General features: G+C 36.4%; 1 protein-coding gene across 1 annotated transcript in view; it reads left to right on the forward strand.

Annotated features, from left to right (window-relative positions):
* The window catches only part of LOC106467778 (zinc finger CCCH-type with G patch domain-containing protein-like), a 48,604-nt gene that overhangs the window by 1,584 nt on the left and 20,904 nt on the right, over positions 1-26,116 (forward strand). The window contains exons 2-7 of the mRNA XM_013928155.2: positions 2,889-2,991; positions 9,897-10,093; positions 13,174-13,428; positions 17,053-17,147; positions 22,377-22,439; positions 25,183-25,340. Coding sequence (XP_013783609.1) covers positions 2,889-2,991; positions 9,897-10,093; positions 13,174-13,428; positions 17,053-17,147; positions 22,377-22,439; positions 25,183-25,340 — 871 coding nt within the window. The remainder of the gene's footprint in view (positions 1-2,888; positions 2,992-9,896; positions 10,094-13,173; positions 13,429-17,052; positions 17,148-22,376; positions 22,440-25,182; positions 25,341-26,116) is intronic.

The following is a 26,116-nucleotide window of genomic DNA, read 5'->3' on the forward strand; positions in this document are numbered from 1 at the left end:
TTAAGATCTGCCAACATAGTCAGACGAAAGAAGTGGGCAAGTGATATGATGACCAAGCCTCTGGACTTTTGGAAGACCGTATTGTTCTCAGACGATTCAAGATTCGTTCAATTTTCGGACAGTGGAAGGATATGGGTCTGGAGAATGCCTCACCAAGAGTTTTGGTTCAACAGATTGCACCCAACTGTGAAGCATGGTGGTTTCAGCGTGATGGTTTGGGGAGCTGTTTGGGTTGGTGGGAGTTCAAGCTTAGTGGAGTGTGTTGACAACATAAATTTTGCAAAATACGTCGACATATTGGAGGAAGGACTCTTGCCACTTTATTCCTCGGGTTTCGTAGACAAGAACACAACATTATTCCAGGAAGATGGAGCACCGTGTCACACTGCTAGAAACACCCAAAAGTGGCAGGAAGAAAATGGTACCCAGAAGTTGCCCTGGCCGAGCCAATCTCCTGACATGAACCCCATTGAAAACCTCTGGGCCATATTTGACTGGCAAGTCAAGAAACAATAAAAAAACCAACTTCGAAGAGCGATCTACTCCGAGTTTTGAAGCAAGAGTGGGCGAAAATCCCACAATCTAAAACTGACGAGATGATTCTCACGATGCCCCAAAGGATCAATGAACTCCACAAAGTGAAAGGAAGATCTACTAGATATTAATTAAATTATAAATATATCAATTCATGTGAATATGACTGAAAATTTTCATTTTTTCTGGAAAGGTGGTGTCTATTTACTTGTGACCACGCTGTGTATAGTGACATTATAATAAACAAATTGATCAAGTTCGAGAAATGTTAGCAGCGAAAGCACAATAATATTTCTATGTTCTGACAGAAGAAGATACTGGTCTTACAAAGTTAATATTATTAGTATTAGTATCAATATCATGCCCAGTGTCTTTTTTTTTACAAGTCGTTATATGTACCTATCATAAATTATTCTATTTTAGAAAAAAATCTTCAAATAACATTTAAAATAATAATAAAACATTGGTGTTTACTTTTACAAAGTGGTGCATTAAATTCAAAAAGTTTACAAGTATTGTGTTAACATTTAACATATAGTGATATAGGCAGTTAGGGACTAATTTGTCTCAAGTTTCAAGGCTGCCCTTTCACACCCATCACCAAGAAAATTAACAACTTAACCCAATTATATTTTTCAGGAAATTATTGATTCCAAGGACAATAAGAAACAATAAAGTATCAAATTGTCCCAGTTTCTCTGTACCCCATGAGTTTGAGGTGCATGGTTTACCATTATATATCATTACCTTTAAATTTAACTTGGAGAACCATCTGATCAAGACAGTTCACAAAGTACAATATTCCCTCCATCCCTGTTGTGTTTTCTTACCCTCACCTCTCATTGGGCAGCTGCAGAAATTGAGGTTTTAAGATCTGCCCAGCCACAAAAAGGAAAAGAAGAAGCAATATTTTTTTTATGAGTAGGTTTAAGACATGTTTTAATTTTATTATTCTTTTTATCTAGATAAGCTTTTAACAAATTATGTCTATGGTTTTAAAACATGAAGTGTGGTATTGTAATTTAAACTGTTTCAGAACTGTCTTAACCTGTCTTCTTAAGATAACCCATCATTCTCAAAAGTGATCTTAGTTGCCATTCTCTGAACTCATTTTATTAAGTTAGTATCCTTTCTTAGAAGTTAGATAAGTATCAAGAACAAAATTAAAGACAGTATTCTAAGGCCTAACTATTGACTTGTGTAGAGATAATAACTTCTTTTGTCTTATAATCGATATGTCTATAATTTATTACACACTAAAATTTTACTGGCTTTGCTACTCGAACATATCACTGTCCCAGTGGCTTAAGTGATTTATTAAGTACTATACCAAGGCCCTTTTCTTCAGCCATACTAGTGAGTGTGAGTTGACATCGATATTGAGTGTGTGATTCAAATAATGATAACCCATATGTATTACCTTGCACTTACTATAATTAAAAATAATTTGCCAAATATTTTTCCAACTTATCAACTGATTTAAATCATTCTGTAGTACCTAAACATCCACAGCATTGTTAGAAATATCAAATAATTTAATGTAATAAGCAAACATTTCCTATTTTACTGCCCTGTAAATATTATTAATGTAAAATAAAATGTAATGGCAGCAGCTCCAACTCTTGAGGCACAGAATAACAAATAAAGGTCAAGTTTGACTCTATTAAAAAAAAAACTGCACACTAGTCTTCTCAAATGATGGGTTTCCTTTTCTCAGAAAAAGCAGTTTGGAATCATTGTTAAATTCTATTTTCACTGGCTTGATCATCCAGAGTTAACATAGATGATTGATATAATGTAGGAGTCACTAGGTAAAATGTTTACATGATTTCCTCTGGTTTTGTGACTTGGTCTGTAAATACATGGTGTTAAATCCTGTTTATGGGAAGATTACTTTGTTTTAAATAGTATTGTGTTTGTTTTCCATTTTTAAGAATATATATCTTAATGTGTTAAATCCAGTTTATGTGAAGATTGCTTTGGTTTAAAGAGTATTTTGTTTGTTTTCCTGTTTTTTAAATATATATCTTTCTGTGTTAAATACAGTTTATGTGAAAGTTAATTTGTTTTAACGAGTATTTTGTATTATTTATTTAGTTTCATTAAATTAATAATTTTGTTTGTAAAGCTTCCATTTTTCCTTCCTTGATTTTTAGATACTGTACATATGTTTAAAACTTTGAAATGCATATGATTAAGATTTAGTGTTGAGTTTGTAAAAGCTAACTTGTAATTTTTTGAGAGAACTCTTGTGATTTAGTATAAGATCAAGTGACTTTATCATGAAGTAAATTCAACAGACTTAATCACTAATACTGAAAGCTGACACAAAACTTCCTCTTTAATTTTTCTAGCTTCAGACTGTCATATCAGCCTTAGCAACTGCCAGTAAGGACCAAATATCTGACTTGGAAGAGTTGAAAGCCAACTTGGAAGAAGTAATACATTTGACCAAAGGTAAAAATGTTGCATTTTTACCTAAAGGATAATGAAAACACGTCATATAGTTTTCTGTATGAAAGTAATTGTTTATTAAAATTACTTCCTTAGAAATTCAAAGTATCACTTGCAAATTACTAAACATTATCAGTTTTATTGTAAAAAACAAGCAAATTGAGAGAATGTACTTTAACCCATTAAGTTCACTTCTTTTCTTCTTCCTTACAACTACAAGTATCACTAAAAAATACAAGTTCTAATGTTTCATATTTATATATATATGATAACAGTTGAATAAATTGATAGGAATATGTATGTCAAGTCATCACACAATCCTTACTTAATTAGGCTTTGATTAGCATAATATGCTAAAAATAAGTAAAACAATTGTAACATATTATTCTAAAGAATCCAAGTATACTTGTTTAAGAAATATAGCTGGTTTTCAACTTACTTCTCAGCACAACTGTCTAACTTGTAATACGAAAGGACATGAAGACTGGTTCTGGCTTGAAACTCGTAACCCTTTCACGACAGGTCATAGGTAAAAGGCCATGTCATCTTGTTTCGATTTCACATGGGTTTGGCCGTATCATACGAGTTTTTCTCTTCACTTCCATTCCATCGCACTGTGAACACACCATTCCATGGATGATTGGTTACTGCAGACACCATCTCGTCAATTGTCAGAACATCACATCCTGGTTCTACTTTCAGAAATAACCAAAGCAGGCTTCATTTTAAGGGCTGATATCTATACTTGCTCCAATTCAATATGTCATCAGTCTGGGTATTTTTTATATTTCAACTCGATTCTCGGTTGGGCTCAGTAGACTCCCATCTGGCTCAATGCTATGAATAAGATGCCAGGATCTTACTCACCTCTCCTTCTTCCACTGCATGGATGGTTATTTCTCTTCTAGGAATGTGGCCATCACTTAAATCCCTTACGCCTTTGGAACGAGAGCACAAGAGATCCTTTTAATGGTCTTTATGCGACCAAGTGACTATAAACATTAATTCACTGGTTTTCCCAGTTTCCTTAGTCGGGATTATTCTTCGATCTTGAGGGGTTGTTAAGTCGAGACACTACTATGATACGAGTTCCTCTACCGCCACCTTCTCCAGAGTTCCATCTCTTCACAAATGCCTTCCCTCAAGGATGGGGTGCATATACCAACAGTCAGGAATTCCAACGTCTATGCACGGACAAAGAGGCTTCCTCTATACTTCTGTAAAAGCATCTATTCTGTTGGAAGAATCAGTTAGGATTGAAACAAATGACCTGCTACCACAAGCATCATCCTTGAAACATGGTAAGCTAGTAAGATGATAAGACAGGAATGGTCCCAAGAAAGGAGATCCAAAACTTCAAAAAAAGGAGCCCTGAACCAAGTGTCTCCTTGATGAAAAACACAAGACACCACCATGGAAATATCAGAGTGAAGCCTGATGATTTTCCCCTTAATAAGCCTAGAACAAAGGCAGTCATTGCCTACTGAAGACCAAGAAGGGCTAAAACATTGTGTAGAGACAACATTTCAAAAGTCTTCCACCTTTCGTCGTTAGGTCAGTGTGTGTATGGTGTAGTCGGTCTTTATAGCATTCTGGTGGATTGTGGAGAGTGTGTTATGATTGGTCGGTTTATCCCTGTTTCTGATTGGTGGAGAGGTTTCCTGTAGATTCAACCAGTGGTAGACACAGGTTACTCATCTCTAATCTGGAATCTCTGTTTAGTGAAGGTTTAATTGTGTTAATGTAAAATGATTCTTTAATTTTTCTTGTCTTTCAAAATTTGTCTGTTTTGATGATTCTAGTTCTTTCCAGTTTATTTTATGACCATTTGACATGGTGTGTTCTGCAATGGCTGAATTTTCATGAGTCTTGTACTGTCTTTATGTTCTTTTTTTCTTGTCGCAAGTCTTCTTCCCATTTTTTCAATGTATGTTAGGTTGCAGGAACACAGAATTTCATAAATGACATTTTTAAGTTTCTTATTGGTAGGTTGCTGTTTGTTTTTACTGGAATGGATCTTATTGTCTTGTAGGATTTCCAGACTTCTATGTTGAATTTCTTGGCTATGCATTTGAGTTTCTCACTGAAATTTTGCAGGTAGGGGAGGTAAATGGTAGTAGTGGTAGTGTTTTTCTGATCTTTTCTCTCTGTAGTGGTCTTCTTCATGGAGTTTTTGATGAAAGAGGGGTTGTAACCATTCTGTTTAAAACACTACAATCTTTTGGCATTCTGTTTTGATGGATGTCTTATCCCAAATATTTTGTGTTCTCTTGTTTAGGTATTGAATTATATCACGTTTTATTGAGGTTTGATGATAGGACTGGAAGTGTAGGTATCTGTTTATGTGGGTGGATTTTCTGTATACAGTTGTGGTGATTTTTCTCTCTTGTCTGCTGATGAGTATGTCAAATAATGGTAGGCTGTTTTGTTTCTCTATTTCCATGCTGAAGTGGGTTCTTTTGTCTATAGAATTAAGATGTTCTAAGAAGGCTGGTCAAATAATGAAGGTGTCATCAACATAACGTCTTTAAAAACGTGGTTTTATATGTGTGGATGAGTGGGCTCTTTCTTCAAAGTCTTCCATGAAAATGTCTGCTAGAATTGGAGAGAGTGGTGATTCCATGGCTAGACCATCTGTTTGTTCCTAGAATTCCTCGTTGTATTGGAAATAAGTTGATTGTAGGCAAATAGTCATTAGTTTGATGGTGTCTACCTTCATGTCAGTTCTGTGTGGTAGAGAGTTGTCATTCAGGAGTCGTTGTTTGGTGATGTGAAGGGTTTCTGAGGTTGGAACATTGGTAAATAGGTCTGTGACGTCAAAACTGACCAGAATATCATTGGACCTGATTTGTAGCTTTCAGAGTTGTCTATTTGGATCCTTGGTCCCAAATGTCCATTCCAGTTACCTAAAAGGTATATTAAGATTACATTAGATGCTCTTTCTCAACACCTGTTTGTGACCTGACTTATATGCCATATATCCCCTTTACCTGAAGGTTTATTTTTCAAGGCTGCTGACCTACAGACATCACCAGTTAGAGTGATTTGCAATGTTTGTCCTCAGACTGTCTTCTCATTCTCTTTACATCCTCAGACCAGTTCTTCATACCCATGACACTGTCAGACAGGAAAATGTTTAAAGTTCTATTTACCGATTAATCTGATCACTATTTCTAACTTCTATGTCTGATCAGATTTCGATTGTAGTCATATTCTGTGAGGGTCTTTAAGGTTTGGTTGCCTGCTTTTATGCCTTTAGAGATGTTAGAGATGTTTTTATCCCGGGCTCTCTTTGAACGTGAGGGATCTTCTGTGAGTCATGTCTAATCAGATTTGTCACAATTCTATGTCCTTAGCAGATTGGTCGAATTGCCTGCTGGAGGTCATTGTGTAACTGGTATGTGGACCTCCTCCTTTATCTCATATTATTTGCATGATTTGGCAAGCTCTTCATCTGAGGATTTTTACCTACCCCCTGTAGCTATCTTAACCATTTCTGCTAGATTATACAGAGGGGGGTGAGTATTTTCATTGCTACCTTTCAGGGTCCCTTAACATGTTTTCACAAGATCCCACTTTCTGGCAAGTGTTGCCTAGGCAGGTGTGCTTTTATCAAACCAATTCTACACTAATAATCACTAATTCAATATTCTTTATACAGGTTGCAACAGGCTCTGTAGAAATGAGCTGTTCCATAAAACCACCTAGGAGCTGACCAGGTGATATTAATGTACTATGCTGGACCACTTCTCATGGACTATGATGAGTAAAGAATAAGGGTATCATGTCCATCCCTACCAATTATCAGATTGAATAAATCCGGGTTGGTTTGCATTGAAAAGGTTAAGGAACTTGGTTCACCTGTTGCACTGTTCCTCAGGGCTCCCCAGTGCACATTATCCTCTCTCCCAGATTATACTATTGGAGCTAGGGAGTCCTTACCACACCCGGTTTCCAGTCGCTGGGGGTGGTGGACAGAAGCTTTTCCTCCAGAGTGTCACAATTAATTCCTTCACTCTTTAAGAAGAGGGCGAAGTTAGGGGGCCTACTCCCCACATCTCTGGATGTTTTTCCCAGATGTCTGTAGGAGTGGCAACAGTCTCTGCAGGAGCCTACTTGTAATACTGGTTCAAATTTGATGCTTCACTATTAGGTTGGGGTGTGCATGGCCCTTCTGTTGATCAATATAGATTCAGTACATTGTTCATGGAAAAGGGTCCAATATCTACTCATAATTCCGAAAATGGAGTTGTCCTGGGTCCTTGGTTGAGCACAGTTGTTCCACGTCCTCCCTATAATTCCGGGGCAAGTGGAATGTAACGTACTTTGACTCACATGGTTTGGGAGTGAGGATGAATGTTCATAATTCCAGACCAGATGAGTTCTGTTTCCTTTGGTTGAGTTAGGCATACATGATCCCATCATTCCGAGCCTGAGGTGTTGCCTTTCTGGCTTCTTCAGATGGAAGAGAAGGTTTGTCCACTTACTTTCTTTTTATGATTCTGGTGGCTTGGAATGCATCACTCTATGGCTAGAGATTGGGATCCACTCATAAGTATGTATATACATGTATATATATATATATAACGTTGTGGTCCAATTGCTCTAGCCACCAGTGTAGGATATAGGGACAAAGACTCCCTTATTTCCAACCCAGAGTAGTAGAACCTCAGCTATCTGGTTGGGGCTGGCCTATAGTGAGGATCACTCATGTTCTGTTCCACCCACAATACAGAAATTAAGTTTAGGGTGAAGAGCGTACCTGTTCTGGATGTAGTGTGGTTCCCCCCACTAGGGTGCCAATATTCTATTGACATTCTCATGATCTATGTAGATGCTTTCTGTATGGATAATGCTCTCACCGGCCCCTCAACCATCTCAGTGTGGTATTCTAGTTATAAGTGGGAGCAGAGGTATGTATGACTTGGAAGTTAACATTTTCCTAAATTGAAAATGTATTTCCAATAATTTTTACCTCCTTTTGCACTCTCCTGCCCTTTCTCCCCATTAAGGGCCGGTGTTAGAGACTGGATTGGAGTCAGTCTCAAAAATGTGATAACATTATCTAAATGGGGTGGTTATATTCAGTACCAGGATAGAGGGTGCATTGACATAGGTGGAGAGTGTCATGAGACAGATATTGCCAAGGGCAATTAAGTGGGATATAGAAAACTGGAGCAAGGGAGAAAAAGATTAGACCAGTGCTTAGATGGACAAAGGAATTAACCCTGGCAGTTGAGTAACAGCTATAAGTGTGAGAGGACATATTGGACATATATTTTCAGTTTAGCAAAATGTTAACTTCCCACTTGTGTGAGACTGGGTGTCCTCCTCCTACTGCAGACTGGTCGGTCAAATTCCCAATGCCTACCTAGGCTCTCCTCCTTCTTATCATGTGCCGGATGTCGATTCCTGGTGGCTCTGGTGTTGGTTGTGTTGGCGGTGCACACATGCAGAGATGGGTTCTTGGTACAGAAGCTCCTCTTTCTGCCCTGCTGGTATCCATTTTTGAGGTGAAAGGTAGAGGACTCTCTTTCTACCTATGACCTGATGTACCATTCCAGCTGCTGCCAAGTGTTGGTTGAAATTGAACTCCCATTTACGGTCTGTCATGTCCTAGCCACTCTACATCAGGGGTCCCATTATTTCTGTGTTTTTTTTGGAACCCTTCCAAGTTCCCACCTTACTATTACTCACACATTACTATAGAGCAAAGAGTATATCTGGCTCAGAAGTGGTGCGATTGGTGTGTTGTTTTTTTCCTTATCACACCTCATGGTCTTCCTTTGGGCACTTCCTAAGGTGAAAATGTATTTCCGATGGATATTTACCTCTGCTCACATTTCCCATCTGTCCTTCCCATTTCCAGTGTGAATTTGTTTGGCTGGTTATAACCAATCTTGAAGTGATTAACATGATTATAGAGGGCACTAGTTACAATAGGGGTAGTGTCATAAATCTATTGATGGAGGGTTACTGCATGATCATTTGCATGTTAGTATGCAGTAATAAGTGGGAGTAGTAAGGCTAGTGGTGAGCAAAAAATTTGCACTGATAGAGGGCAATATAAGTCAAGAAAGCTTTATGTGTGGGAGGTAAGTATCTATTGGAAATACATTTTCAGTTAGAAAAAATGTTAACCTTAAATATCTGTAATCTCACTTAGCTTGGTTTTCTTTTTTTTAATATCTGTAATCTCACCTAGCTTGGTTTTCTTGATTTCTGAGACTGTCCCCAAAGCAGATTGATATTTCTTGCAGAAAGCATGATCAACAAGTAAACTCCATGATATTCTTCTGAACCTTTTTCAAAGACTATTCACTTTTTTGTTAATGAACACCATTTTCTCCTTCAAAGTCACTTTCAATATTGGGATTTTTTTTAATTGTACAAACTTTCTTTTTGTTGATAGTTCTTCACTTTTAATTTCTAGTCCTTATGGTTCAAAGTACTAACCAAATACACTTGCAATAATGAGTTTTTCAGGAACCACCATTATAATGATGATACCTCTAAACAATACTTATGACTAAGCTTAAAAATTAATATAACAAAAAATCAAAGAATGAGTCTTTCAGAAACCACCATTATAGTACTGCTACCCCAAAAACAATGCTACTTACTAAGCTAGAAATTAATCTGAAGAAAATGTTTCTCAAAGTTTGTATTTCTAAGAATGGAATACAGTTATGAGCCTACTGGTTTCTAGACTGAGAATTATTGTGTTGATTGTTTAAGGAGATGAAAAACGATTAGTTTCTTTTATGTTGTATTTAAAAAGAAAAACATCAACAAGATAAAAAAAAACCTAGTGTATAACCTCACTTATAATTGCTACTTTTTCATAGTTTCTGATACATATGTATGTCTATTTAAAACAAAGTTTAAAGAAGTTTTCTTTCTTCTAGAAAGTCTGTGTTCAGCAGAAAATAAATTAATTCAACAAGCCACTGATGAAAAATTTGAATCTTATAATCCCAACACAGAAGGTATGTGTTCATCTGTGAATAAATTAATTCAACAAACCACTGATGAAAAAAGTGAATCATGTAATCCAAATGCAGATGGTCTAACTGAAATGGATGCCGAATTTGCACGTTTTCAGGTAAAACTAGCACATACTCCACCAAAACTAAAATAAAAAATATTTAAATATTAAACTGTTTTTGAAATAACTTAAAGTTATCCCTGACAATGATAAATAACATTTTTAATGCTGAATTACATGATTAAAGTATTATTTGTTCTATTTCACAAGCACACACCCTTGTAAAATTGGTCCATCTTATGAGTCTTGTGGCCTTGAAGTTCATGAAATGTAATTCAAGTTTTACTAATTGGTCATTTCTACTGAAGAACATGATGTATATGATATGTTGATCATTGTTATGGTGTAGTTATATAGATATTGAGATCACTTAACTTCTGAATCTTGTGACACTATTTCCTTATTTCTCATATTCTTTCCTGTAGAACATGATGTATATGATATGTTGATCATTGTTATGCTGTAACAGGAAAGAATATGAGAAATAAGGAAATAGTGTCACAAGATTCAGAAGTTAAGTGATCTGAATATCTATATAACGTTGTAACAGATTACTAAACTGCTGAATCTTTTGGCCTTGAAGTTTGCTGTTTAAATGGGTTTTAGACTTTAGGTTAGGTTTTTCTTGTCTGGTACAGAAAGAGATATTGATAGACAAAATGGCTTTATATCATTTTGACTTTGCTTACTTTCATAAAATCATTAGGATGTTATTTAGGCCATGATCATGATTTCAAAATTTTTCTGTTATTAGATGTTAAAAATACTAAGATTAGAATTTTATACTTTATATGTTATACCTAGAATGTTATATTTTACTTAGAAAAATTAAATTTGAAGAAATTATTTGAAGTACAAATTAATGTTATGTAAAAGGTGTATACCAAATTTCATGCTATTAGCTTAAGCATTCTAAAAAGATATGAAAACGAAACAAACAAGGGTGACACAACATAACCTTGGCAGTCGGCAGTTTTTTAGTCAAATGTTTTGCTAGGGAAAATTGGAGAAAAAACTAGCATATTATACTGTTTCATTTTCCAAACAAATTTCTTTTACAACAGTAATACAAGCTAACAGATAATGTTTATGTGTAAGTAAGGTGTACTCTATTCTTTATTTGAGTGACATTTAATGTATGATTACTATTTAAACATTGTTGAATGGTTTATTTTCAAAATAAAAAAAAATGCCACCTGATGAACCTTTGAATGTGTAGAACAGCGGTTTCCAAATTTTTTTTACTGACGACACCCAAACCCACTTGATTTGCATGGAACTTGTGCCACCACATTCAATAAATTTTTTATGTATGTTTGTATTTGTTTTTTATTTGTTGAAACTGTTGCAACTTGCTGTCACACACTAGTGTGTTGCAACACAGTTTGGAAACCACTGGTTTTGAACTACCTTCAAATTCCTGGCTAGTGAACAAACCTCTAAACACAGTCCTAAAAGCACCAACTCACAGGTTTACATTCCTTAACTTATGTGAAAATGTAATAGCTTCTACAGTTATTGAAGTGAGAAAACATTTTCAAGAATCAACAGATTTGCTTATTTTTGTGACCTCATTGGTTTTAGTTTTATTAACACAACCTGTGTCATTTTCTTTTTAGTTTTTAGTGATGTAATCATTGGAGATGCTGTCCTTATAAAGAAATGTTGTTGTACTTTGAAATAGGATAGCTTTTACTGATGAAGAATTTTGTATTTAAGACCTGTGATTGCCTTGCTCCTAACGTTTTTGGTCACAACGTATTCTCACATATGTGTTTGGTCACAACATGCATAATTATGGACTTAACTTTATATTAGGTCATCAAGAAATGAATGTCATATTTTGAAACGCTTTCATTCAAATTGTACATCACGTATAATAGGTAAACGAACTGCCTAAACATCACATTACTGTAACCTATATAATGTGTAAAGTTTAGTTCACTCTAATCCCTTATAATGATGGCATATGATGAGACACACATTTGGCATGTAATGCTGTTTGAATACAAGAAGGGAAACAACATCTCTGTAGCCACAAAGAATATCAAAGAAGTTTATGCAAATGTTTTAAACGTTCGTAAGTGTCAACGATGGTTCAACAAATTTTGTTCAGGTGACTTTAGCTTTAAAAACTGTGATGGCAGGGCTGACATGTTGGAATTGATATTGATGCTCTGAAGGTGCTTGTTGAGTCTAACCCAAGGCAACACACTCATGAATTGGCCCTGAAATTGCATATCTCTCATGAAGCAATACGTAAACATCTAAGTAATATGGGAAAACTCCATAAAGAAGGTGTTTGGGTGCCTCATGAACTGTCCAATGATCATCATTTCCAACGTGTGAATGTTGCTTCGTCTCTTCTGGCACGTAATGTGTGTGAACCATTTTTGGACTGAATTGTCAATGGTGATGAAAAATGGATTCAATATGCGAATATTAAATACCAAAAACAATGGCTCGGTCCTAGACAAAAACCACTTCTAACCCCAAAACCTGGACTCCATCTGTAGAAAGGGATGCTTTGCATTTGGTGGGAAATCAAAGGAGTAATTCATTTCAAACTCCTCAATCCACAGTGAACTGTCAATGCAGAGATCTATAATCAGCAGCTGGAATGTTTAAATCAAGCCCTTCATCAGAAACACCCTTTACTCGTCAATGGGAAAGGTGCCCTTCTTCTCCATGACAATGTATGTCCACATGTGACACGTTTGATGTAACACAAGATTATGGATTTGAGTTGGGAAGTTTTCCCCCACCCATCATATTCTCCAGATATGGCACCATCAGATTACCATCTTTTTCGTTCGCTGCAACACCATCTTAATGGGAAAACGTATGCAAGTGTGGAAGGTATAAGAGGACATAAACATGTTTTTGCTTCAAAGCCAAGTGATTTCTTTAATCAGGGAATTAACAACCTGACTGTAAGATGGAAAAGTATCAATCATAAGAATGGAGACTATTTCATTTAATAAATGTTTTGTTTTGATATACAAGTTGTTTGGGTTTTTCATCTAAAAAAAAAAAGTTATATTAATTTCTAAACGACCTAATAGATGTGTTTGATCACAATATGTGCATAGTTATGAACTTATTTTAAACCTATTTTTCGTCTTTTTCTTTTCCAGGCAGAAATGGCTTCTTTAGATGAAGGATTTTCCTTCTCAACTACTGACCTACAGAAACCTAAAAATGAAACTAGAATCAGCAGTTCAGATCAGGATAATGATGAAGATATCATGGTTATGTTGTCATCTCTCCCAGGCACCAAATGTCGAGCTCCGTTTAGCCGAGAGTGGGGTGAACTCTCATATCATAATGCAATAGTTCTTTCATACCATGTGGAACAGAAAACTTCTCCAGAAACTCCTGAGGATATAAAGGTTATTTTAACAAACTACATAATGTAAACTTTTAAAGTTCTTATTAAGATTTATTTTTAGAATTTTCACTTAAATGTTTCATTAGAAGAACATAACATTCTCCTACATATAATAAAGATAATGATTCCAATACAGTACCTTACCTCTTCTCACATGAATAGCTATTCTCGTTCAGTGCTGCCCTCTATATGCAATTTTTTCATGCATGCCACAAGCCTTCTATCTCCCCTCCATTGGAATTGAGTGATTCCAATGCATCTCTCATGCATATCATCATGCAACAACCCTCCACCAATAAGAGTGCAACATACTCTCATGATGCATGTAGCTCCCTCTATTCAAGTCTGCCAAACTATCACTTCTTGTTTGGCAGTACTCGTGTTCAGACATTTTTTTCTCTTGGTGCTCCTCGTGTGAATTGTGATTTTCATAGTTTAATTGCCAAAGTGGGATTTCTTCATTATTGTTATTTTTTTTTACTTTAAGAAATCTTTTAATTTAACTTAATTTTCCAGTCTTTTTTTTTTCCTCTTGCAGATTTCACATCAAACACTTTTGTTTGATTTATGTATCTCTACAGTGAATTATGAGGTTCATGTTCCCACTTCGGGTGTCTACCCCTAGAACTATTTTCACAGACTGCAGGTGGGGGAGACCCATTGTTGAATTTCTCTGCTATTATCCATTGTGAGATTGCTTGTTATATGGGTGAACTACTAATCCTCCTGAGCCATCTGAATCTGTTTGGGCCGATGAAGCTTTGATAGCCTTTTTACACCCCGGATTTTGCTGTGTTTTACGCTACCCCTCCTGCAGAATCAGCTAGGCCTAATACATCAGTTTTCGACATGATTTCTCAGGTATGTTATGTTTTATTCAATTCTCCATTTTCCTATGATCCCTGATTACTTCCATGTTGGCTCATTTTTCATCTACGGCTCCTGTCTTACACTTGTGAATTTACTGTTGTTGGGATTTTCTGGGTCATGATGCGACCTTGTCCCGGGTTCTTTTGCCACTTCTTTCTGTTCGGGATTTTTGTATTTTTCTTTGATGATATATTTTCAATCGTGTATCTGTGACTTTGGAAACTTGTGTATAATCTGTGCATCAACACTTTCCTCTTTAGTTGCACATTTGTCACAGTTGGAGCCACAACATGCCCCCATTTCTTTCCCGTCCTGGTCCTTATCTACCTATCCCTTTCCCCCTTATAGGGGTTTCTCATTTCATCGTTTTATTCAACATTGATGGGTATGTCACCAACTGTACTGGAGACTAACCAGAAGGATCCAGTCCATTGGGAGCTTGACTATATTATATTGTTACCCTTTGGTGATCTTTCACTACAGTTCCACGGGTTCTTTGGATTTTATCAGAGGGACTTGTCATCCAATTCCTTCCCTACCTCCTTTGTACCTGGTACTTTTTTCCTTCCCCATGACTTGGGATCCTGCCACCACCCTGCATCTGTCCGAGGTGATACAGGAATTTCTGTCTGTATAGGCCATTGCAACTGTTCATCATCTTTCCCCAGGCTTTTATTCCAGGCTGTTTGTTATCCTTGCACCAAACAGGAGACTGGTGGCCTGTACTAGGTTTGTCCTGCCTCATTCTAATTTTCAATCTTCCTCGTTTTACCTTGGAGTTGTTTCTCACCCTTAGGTGAGCTTTTTCTCCAGGTCTATCGATGAAAGAGGAATGTCATGAATGCTTCTTTACATATCCTGATATTTTGTCACTCATGACCCTCTCTTTGGTTTATTCTCCATGGGCTGGTTTCTCTGTTTCAAGCACTGCCCTTCAGACTTGCTTCGGCCCTGTATGTCAGGCATTCTAGGCATTTGTTTGTCATTTATATGCTCTTGGGTTGTGCTTTCCTCTTTATTTGGTCAACTGGCTGCTGTTTGCTTGTTACAAATAAGATTGCTTGTTCAATAGGTTTTCAGTTTGATTACAGCTTGTGAAGTTCTATTGCTTTTGGGGATGTGATCTTCCATGGTAGCCTTAGCCCTTTAGGTCAGTGGAATTCGCAGGATTTCTGTCCTGCAGCCGAGAGGTCTTATCCTATCAACATTCTGGAGCTTCTTGCTGTAGGGCATGTTTTGATTCATTTTTCTCCATCTGGCCAGAAATCGTCTGGTAATGATCCATTCTGACTTTTCTTCATTTGTTGCTTATCTTAATCACCAGGGTGGCACTGTTCTTCATCCCTCCATTTTCGTATGTTGGATCTTCTTTTTGGGCCCATACACTCAATATTCCTATCATTGCATGTTATATTCCGCGTGCTTTTGTTCTTGTCGTGGATCAGATTTCTTTCCAGACAACATTTATCCAATGGAGTGGTCTCTGGATCCTTTTGTTTTCCAGTGGCTTTGACTTCAGTGGGGTACTCCTCACATTGATGCTTTTGCTACATCCCTTAACCACAAATTGCTTTGGTTCTGGTCTTCGGTTCCTCATCTTCTTGCTCTGGCTACCGATGTTTTCAGCCAAGATTGGACCTACATATTTGTCTATCCTCCCATTCTCTTTCTTCAAATTATTTCGTTCATTGACACTTGTGTTCAGTCCTTCTGATAGCTTTTTCTTGGCTGTCTCAGCTGTGGTTTCTGTGACTTCTCAGCTCCAACTTCCTCTTCTGTTACCTTTTCCTCTGTCTTCTTTGCCACCCTTAGGCTCTGGTATTTCACTTAGACCTTTCTGTCCTCTGTCTTCATGTCTGGTTTTCTGGCTTCTCCCAAGGGTTAGCCTCTTTTCTGGTTTGTTTCATTTGCACTTCCTACATGGAAGTTTCTCAATGCAAATGTAATTTTTCCATTCTTGGTTTCTGGGTCCAAGGTTTTCCCTGATCAACCCACTGTTCTTCATCATGCAGATATCCTCTCTTGACTTTTGGATTGGGGGTCTTCTGTCTCTTCGGTCTTGGATTTTTGAGTGGTCCTGTCCTACACCTTTTGTTTTTCTCGATCCCACAGGTATTTCCCTCTAGTACACTTTGCCTGTGGATGTGTTTCTTCAGATTTGTCATCCACCGTGGTGGGCTGCCCTTCTGGATGGGGATATTAATATGGTCCTGCACTGCTTCACTTTGCCTACATTCAAGCCACTCTCCCAGTGCTCCTTGTTTCACCTTCCCTTATGTCTTTCTTCCTTCTCCTATTCGCCTGTGGACATTGATGATCTGTTTATTTGCCATCGATGTTTCACATATTCTATATCCTTCTACATATCTTCTCCTTTCTCCTGATTGTTTTCTCCCTCACAGTTTGATGGCTCGTGAGGATAAAGCCTCCTTTTGATATTCATCTATCATTACTTAACAGTATTTTTAAAACTTTTCTAAATTGCATTTACACTCCTCTTCAAATGGATTAGGATGTTTCAAATCTGTCATTCTGTGTCAGTTTCCTGTTTGTGGGTAAAGACAGTTATGTGTTGAGGAATAAATTCAAAAATATCTTGAAATCAAACTATTTATTTATTTTGCGTGTTTTATTTTATACAGATCAGTGTAATGTTTTGTACCAATTCAAAATCATGTCATAATATTTCAGTAGACAGATGAGTTTCATGTATTATTACTTGTTTTATTTATTGTGCATGTTTTGTTTTATACAGGTCAGTGTAATGTTTTGTAACCCAATCTGCAATGCCATGAAGCCCTGTTCATTTTATCTTGAAGGAAAGTGTAAGTTTTCTGATGAAAATTGCAGGTAGGTTTTCTTTATTAAACTCTGTTGTTTCATAATATTAAAACTGTTGAGAAGAGGATTTATTCTAATCAGTTCATTTCTGAGATGATAACTCACCTCTATACACAGAAATGCTATCTTCCTTGCACACGCCTGCCTCTGATATTTGCATGCCACTAGCCTTGAGATAAGTCCCACTTAGATTTCTGTGTTTAACTCTTTCACTGCTGAATTAGATTTCACAGTTAGTCCACAATTAACGTCCATCAAAAACCATTGTAAATTATCAGTATATTTCACTGTGTTGTGGATTATGATATAAATGACACACATTGCATACATTGACATTATGTCATCAATAACTTACCTAAATTATGGTAAAAACACAGAGAAAATATGACAATCAGCTGATATCTCTGTGCTTGGATGATGTGGGTGCCTCTTATCTTCTTCTATCTGGGCTCCAGCTGAAGGATTGTTTAAACTTTTGTTTCCCACTCATTCTGCCAGATGTAAGCACACATATTTGTCTGGCAGTTGATTCAAGCTCATGGAAGGTTGTCACTTTCTGCTGTAGAGGGAAAAGGTTTTTGACAGCTGTGGAGAAAAGTCTATCTTTGCTGTCAATGACACTTAATCTTCTGTCGACTATAGTTGCTTTCCATGGTAAAAGGGTTAAAGTAAACTGTAGTGGTGCATCATGATGTCATCATGCAATAATAGCTCTCCACCAATAGGAGGGTGACACAACCTAAATACTCAATATCCCCTCCTATGTTCTTGTACTGATGATAATCTCATTCTTTTCCTTGGCATTGCATTTAACAGATGTGTTCAGATTTCATGTCTAAGTTCAGTATGTTGAGATTTGTGATTATTCACTGTACTTGGTTTTCATATTATTTTAGCTTTTGTTTCAAAAGCTGTAATTATTATCACAAATTCTCAAGTGATGGTGACTTCAACTGTCGTGGATGATAATGATACACATACGGGTTTCACTGTACTCCAGAAGGGTTTTTAGAGCAGGTTCATTCCTTTTTTTTACCACTATGGCCTGTACTACTTTTTTGCACTATCCCTACTTACTTGGTTCCTCTGCTGTTGAAACTTGCTAGGTAGGGATACTCTCCTTACTAATGTATGCCTACCTACTTCTTATCTGTATGATCTTTGTTATGTTCCCTTTCTTCACCCAGATGTCTTCGGTGGTGTTCCTCATTCACTGAAAACTCAGGCTAAGGTGGCCCAACATCAGTCCTCTGTATCTTCCCTGCTTTCTCACCTCCCACAATTTTGTCCTTCAATTCCAGTTCCTCAACTGTGTCAGTCTACACCTTAACCTCTCGTTGCACATCTTCAGACTGTTCTCTTTTTCCTGTACTCCAAATACCAATCATCAGGTCTGTTGCATGTCTTGTTGGGTACTCATCTGTCTCAGTTTGCCAACCTTTGGTCACAGTTTTTCTACCAACAGATGAGTTCTTCAAGTTCTCACCCATTGTCTTTCTCTCCACTTCTCTTCTTCACCCCCCTCTTTCCATTTCCTTTTCTTTTCCCTCCAATCCTGTTTATCTTATCTTTGATGTCTTAAGGAGACAGTATCAGGTATTTTGGCCAATCATGCCATAAAGATGATATATGATCCTTCTCTGGATTTTTACTGTTGCTTTTTTTAGGTCCCCAAGAAGACTGGGGACTGGCATATAGTAATTGACCTCTCATCTCTTCATCACTTTTTGTTTATTCCATGATTCTGGATGGAGAATTTCTTGTCTCTAGTGGTCCTTTTCACCTGGCTTGTGGATGACCAAGGTTGATGTTTTGGCTTCCTTCCTCCATATTCTGATTGCCCCATCCTCCAGATATTATCTGCATTTTATCCATCAGAATCACATCTTCCAGTTCCATGCTCTTCTATTTGGTATTGTATCGGCCTCTTATATATTCAGTCATGTCACAAAGACCTTTGCTTACCCTTCACAGCCTGGGTGTGAGATTCCAATTTTATATGGATGATTGTCTCCTATTAGTCCATTTCCACACCTTTCACACTTCTCTTCTTCTATAGGAGGCTACTTGGTTGGGGTGGCTTGTCCAAGTATCCAAGTCCTTTCTCACAATATTTGATACATTTGGGCATTTTCTTCTACTTTCATCTCAGCTGATTTCAACCTTCTCTTTTTTTGTTGCCAGAAATGAAGTGTTCAGTCAACACAATTTGTGCTTCTCTTTTTCATCCTGTGTGAGAGGTTCTTTCACTTTTGGAGGACTCTGGCTTCCCTGAAACCTCTCATTCCTTGGGGTACATACCTCTCCCAATGAACATTGCAGGACCAGTGGAATCTTTCTCTGGATCCATTTTCTTTGATTGTGAACCAACCTTTTCTTCTACACAAGATTTGTCATGGTGGCTAGACCATGGCAATACTACTTCCTGAGTTCTCTTGCTACCCTCCAGTATAGATCTCCATTTCTTCACCAATGCTTCCTTCTCAGGTTGGGACTCATCTCTGAATGATGACATGACACCTGATATTTGGACACAGGTCAGAAATTTACTACACATGAATGTGCTTGAGCTTCTCGCTGTTTGTTGGACATGCTCTCATTTCTGATGGACCAATTAAATCTAGTCCACTATGACAATTCCACTGTTGTTTCTTACATCAACCATCAAGGGGATACCTGTTCCAGGACTCTTTGCTTTCAGGCATTAGGTCTACTCTTGTAAGCTCATTCACATTGGATTCATTGTGTTACCTATCAAGAGCTATGAACCTTCTGACAGACCACCGCTCTTGGCTGGACTGTCTTCTGTCCACAGAAAGGTCTTTCCACCCCCAGTTTTCATTCAGTCTACTCTCAGTTGTGCATACCTCTCATAGATGCCTTTGTCACATTTCTCAACTCTAAGCCTCCTCTTTTCTGGTCCCCAATTCCTCATCCTTTGGCTCTGACTGTCAATGCTGTCAGTCAGGTCTGATCTTACATTTTTCTGTACACCTCTCCTCTTTTTTGACTCCTCTTTCAGTTCCTCTCTTTGATACCTTGATACACAACACTCCTTGTTGAGTTTTATTGGTGGCACCTCTTTGACCAGCTCAACCTTACTTTTCTCTGCTTCTTTGCTTAGTGTCTCAGACTCCACCCATTACTCTACCCAATATCCCTACTCTATTACTTCAACCCCACACATCTCCTTTTAGATCAAGGGATATCATTCCTTCACCTTCACGTGTGGGATTTGTCTGGTCCATAGCCCATTAGGCCACACTCTCCAACCATGTAGTATTCTTCTTCTTTTACATTCCTGTCACCCATCCACTTTGTCTGTCTATCGGCATAACTGGCAGATCTTTCATACTTGGTCCATCCACCACTTCTTTCTTCTCGGTCATCGTACCATGAACCATCTTTATGGCTTTTTTACCTGGTTGTTCAACCATGGTTTGTCAGTATCCACTGTTACTGGTTATCAGGCACTATTGTCCACTAGCTATAACCTTGCCTGGTACCACAGAGTGTTTTCTTCTCCTGTCCTTTCCACTCTCTTCTTTTCTTTGCCTCTGAGATGGTGGACCATGGAGAAGTGGGGTGGTAGTGACACTGTCAGTGTAGCATGGGTCATCCCACACAGATATCCAATATAAGGAATGTGCCCTCCTTCTGCAACCAAAACCTGTTCAGTAGAGTCGAGGTGAGCACACACTATACTATCTGATTGAGCCCCAGGCACACTACACATTTGTGTGCAGGCACTTGGTTGGTAATGATTACTTTCAGCCGATCCTTGTGACACTTCAGACTCTTTTGCCTCTCCCTTCTTTTTTACTGGGCAAAGAGTGTACCCTGTTAAAGACAAGATGCAGTCTTCCATGGGTGTGCCTCTATGGAGCTACTTCCATCAGGTGTCATACTCCATGGTCTTTCCCTTTGGGCTCCTTCTGAATGGAGCTCATCTAGGTTTAAGATTTTGTGCCAATCCCTCCACCACTTCAGTGTGGAATCTTAGCATTTCTGTGTCCAGAGGGGAGTTATTGTCTTGGAAGTTAACATTTGTATATTCTATAAATGCTCACCCCCTTCACATGTTCCTTCCTGCCCCCTGTACTTCTGGTGCACATTTTTGTTTTATTTCATCTAAGATTGAACTTGTCTAAATTTTAAGTGCTTAAGGAGATTTACTGCGCATGAAGGGCTATAATTGTATGATGATGCCATCATGCACTAGCACAGCTCACATTAAACTCGTGTATTTAGGTGTGAGTTAGCCCAAGGTCAGTGGCATGCATATCTCATAGGCAGACATACCAGGAAGATAGTATTTCTGTGTATAGAGGTATCTATCAGAAATACATTTTCAGAATAGAAAAGTGTTAACTTCTGTAGTTTTTAATTTTAAAATAATTGTGAGAAGATTTATTCTAATCTCTTCATTTCTCTAGTTTTTAAGATGATTGTTAGAGATATTATTATTATTAGCAGCTCATTTCTAAATTTTTAACCTTAAAAACATTTATTCTCTGCATTAACCCACATAAACACATTTATCAATTTTATGCAAATTATATGTTTTGTACATAAACAACATAATATCAACACTGCTGTATTATTCAATGTAATACTTACAATGTTTCTGAGGTTAAGCACTCACACAGCCTTTTCTGTGAAATGTAAAGTTATGTAATACTTCAACGACAGTTTCATCAAACTATCTTAGCTGTGTCTCGGAAATCAAGAGTCTACTTGCTGAAGCTGGTATTCAGACAATGGAAATCTAAAAGCCTTTTCAGAATTAAGTCAGTTTGGACTTCCTTTACAATATTTTGATATTCATTTGAAATCCAGTTTTGTACCAGCCTTTTGTATTTAATTTAATTGCATATATTATTGTATATAGACTTTTTAAATAAAAATTCCCAAATATCACTTAATTTTTTTACTAAGCACTGTACTTCTGAATATCTCTATTGCACATACATTTCAGGTGGTAATGGATTCCAGTATTTTGTTTTCTAAAATGAGAAACTGTATTAGTATTCAAGCACATTATCTTCTGAAGTGAGAAATTATTAGTATTCATACACTCATTTTCTGAAATGAGAAACTGTATTAGTAGTATTACAACATTGTCATATTCTGAAGTGATAAACTGTATTGGTATTCATACACTTATTTCTTGTACTTTAAACTAACTTTTATAACATGTATTATTTCTTATCTGTGTTCTTGTTCTGAATAATTAAGGTACTCACATGGAGAGCGCATAAAGCTGCCTGAACTGCGAGAGTTTCTAGATCCTGACTACAGGTGTGTTGTCATATTTGTGAAAATAATAATTTTATAGTAATTTCACAGGAAGGATAAATTTTAAAAAACACATTAAAACACCTTGTAGAATTTAAGTTTTGGCTGGTTTAACTTTCTTTGGTATATATTAATTTTCTGGATACATAACTCTTCCTTAATTCTATAAAAAAATGTATAGTAGTAATCGACTCACTTTTTGTAAAATGTAACTTAATGATAAAGCAAAACACAAACGTAATAATAGGAAGTATTTATTAAACATTTCATAATCTTCAAAATTCCATCATCAGTAATCTAAAGGTACAAAACAAACAAATAAAATTTGTAATTACAACAGAAATATGATATACATAAGAAATAAATAGTTTGAATATACAAAGTATAACAAGAGAAAATGAAAAATTGTGGCACAAATGAAATAGTTAAATTAAAATAGATTTAAATCCAGTGAAGACTGTGTGTTGTTTATGGATGGAAGAAGAAGAGTTTTTATTAGAAGTTCAGTATCATGTTTGGCTGCTGAGAGAATTTTAAAGTTTTAGAGGGAAATCAGATGTTCTGTATTGTATTGATAGATATTGGAGGTTTATAACAGTTTTTATAGATATACCCATGTGTTCACATGCTTGTACTTTAAGGTGATGTTTGGTTTCACCAATATAGGAGGTCTTACAGTCTCCACGTGTGTATAAGTAGACGAGACGTGAACAATGGGCAGACAACAAACGACCTTTGTAGCTGAAAAAATATTTTAGTCTGAATTTTGATTTCATAATAACTTGTAAGTCACTTGGAGGATAGTAAGAGTTACATAATTTTTTCAACTGTGTCATGATAAGAGAGCTGTCTTTCAAGAAATGGTAAACAGGTGTATAAGGGAAGTTTGAGTACAATGGGTATCTTAAGTGGTTTGACAAACAAATTAGTTAAGAATGAGAAAGTTATTTTCTCCAAGAAATGTTTAGGGTATTTGGTTTTATCGAAGGAGAATGCTTTGCATGGAAGAGATTTCTTTGTGAAGGGCTAGATAAGAAGGGGTAAGTTTGTTATCCTTGTTTAGTAGTTAGAAAATAAGATTCATTTGAAAGTGAAGGGTATAAAACTGTCAAACTGAGTGAAAGGCCAGTAAATGTATTTTTACGATAGACAGAAGTTGAAAAGCCATTAGCATCATGGTTAACAAGAACGTTCAGAAAGGAGATAAAGTTATTCGTCTCAACTTCATGAGTGGAGTGTATAGAGGAGTATTGTGAATTAAGGTAGTCAAGAAAGTACTGGATATGACCAGTATGGTGGAAAATAAGGAATGTATCATCAACGTAATCAACATACCTTCTTTAGAGAACAGGTTTGAAGCTTAAAGGACAGTTGTTCAATCCAGTTCTGTTTGTGGTGACAGAGAAGAATGTTGGCAAGCATATGACCTCTATATTACTGATGATGGAATTTTGAAGATTCTAAAACGTTTAATAAATGCTTCCTATTATTATGTTCATGTTTTGCTTTATCATAAAAAATTGTATGATGAAATGAAATATTTGAAAAACTTAATAGATTTTTTACTTTCCTCCTACCTCTCACAAATCCCTTTGAATAACCATGCCTATTTTCTCTTATTTTGGTGTGTTTTTTACCCATGTACGTTTGTATGGTTATCCAATCAGTAAAAACAATAAAGTTTACAATATTTTTTTTACCACCCAAGTTAGCTTGGTATACATGTTATGCATACTAGTAAAAAAAAAAAAGTACTGAAGGCATTTCTATAACTAAAACACTGTAAACATCATCATCAGGTGCATTATACAACAATACACACCATTTATGTACACCTAACAGTGACTTCATGAGCATAACCTTGACCATTAACATGACATCATCAGGTATGTTACACAACAATACATGCTATTTAAATACACCTAATGGTGACATCACAGGCGTAACCTTGACCGTTAACATCATGTATATTACACAACAATATACACTTTGGCTACTTCTGTTTGATTGAGACATTACAATGATTCTTCTGGATCTTACTCTATTCCAGTTTGAAACTGGCTACTGCTGTTTGAATGAGACATTACAATGATTATTCAGGATCTTACTCTATTCCAGTTTGAAACTGGCTACTGCTGTTTGACTGAAACATTACAATGATTCTTCAGGATCTTACTCTATTCCAGTTTGAAACTGGCTACTTCTGTTTGACTGAGACATTACAATGATTCTTCTGGATCTTACTCTATTCCAGTTTGAAACTGGCTACTGCTGTTTGAATGAAACATTACAATGATTGTTCAGGATCTTACTCTATTCCAGTTTAAAACTGGCTGCTGCTATTTGACTGAGACAAGCAGTTATATGTAGCTGTTTCTTGATATTCAATCAAAGTCTTCCATTTGTGTGATTCTACATATTTTAATTGTCTCATGCACCATAATTATTCTGCAATTAAGAACTTACAGTTTTTGCATTATGTAACAGAAAAGAGTTTCTTGATTTTATTTCCTACTTATCTGTGTATAAGATGTAATGCACTTTATCACTTACAGTTTTGAATTTTGTAACAGAAAAGGTTGTTTGGTGTTATTCAGTATACAAGTTTATTTAAATGAGATACATTACACATATTTCATTATAGTTTTTTACATTTGTAGCAAAACAGTTTCTTGGTTTTGTCTTGAACAGATGTTTGATTTAGATATACTGCATATCTTTTACAAATAAGACATTTTATTTTAAGTGTGTTACAAAGAGATGCTCCATGTTTGGCACGGTATTCTGATGGTCTGTGGTATAGAGCAAGGGTAGAGGATGTCTTGGATGACCACAAGTATATGGTGAAGTACATTCACTATAATGAAACGGAAGTTGTAGATATTGAAGAGCTGATCCCAGAAGGTAAACTCTTTCACATAATATGGATTGCAGCAAATAATAACAGTCACAAAAAGCAGCAGTTATACTTTATTTTTAGAGTAATTAAAACCTTGTCTTTTACAGTTTATGCCCTCTTGTTTCCAAACCATAATTTGATAATTAAACCTAAATGTTGTATGTGCTCTCTGGTGTTCAATCTCAAGGTTGATAATTAGGCTTAACTAATATTAATTTCTCATCAAAGCAAGCTGCTTGTATAGATCAGAACTAAAAATCCATACCTAGTAATGGGTATTGCTAATTAAACATAAATATTCAAACTATTACTTATCCTGAAAATACATGCACACCTTCCTATTTAAATATGCATGTGCATGCACTTCATTTCAATGGATGTAAACAAAATGCAGATGTAATAATACTTTAGTAGACATTTTGTACAACAAAATATTAAAAGCTTATCAAAGTTTTTAAAAAGGCCCAACGTTAGGTCATAGAATAACATTATAAGTTTATTTATTGATAGTATTAAGTATGGTAAAGCTTAACCCTAACTAAACTAAAGCAAAAAATCTACATAAGTTACAGTGTTAATTTATCTCTTTATTAGGGTGACCAGATTTCCAAGCTAAATAACTGGGACCAGCCCTTGCCCCTAATTTCAAAATGGCTATTACAAATTTGAAATAAAATTCGATGACGAGGAACCCACTTTGAGACTAATAATGGCTGGAGACGGCTTGAATGGGTAATGAAGAAAAACTTTAATATAAGTTTAATGATGACAAAACCTTGTC

Source organism: Limulus polyphemus, unplaced genomic scaffold (assembly GCF_000517525.1).
Source record: "Limulus polyphemus unplaced genomic scaffold, Limulus_polyphemus-2.1.2 Scaffold2737, whole genome shotgun sequence".
NCBI lineage: Eukaryota > Metazoa > Arthropoda > Merostomata > Xiphosura > Limulidae > Limulus > Limulus polyphemus.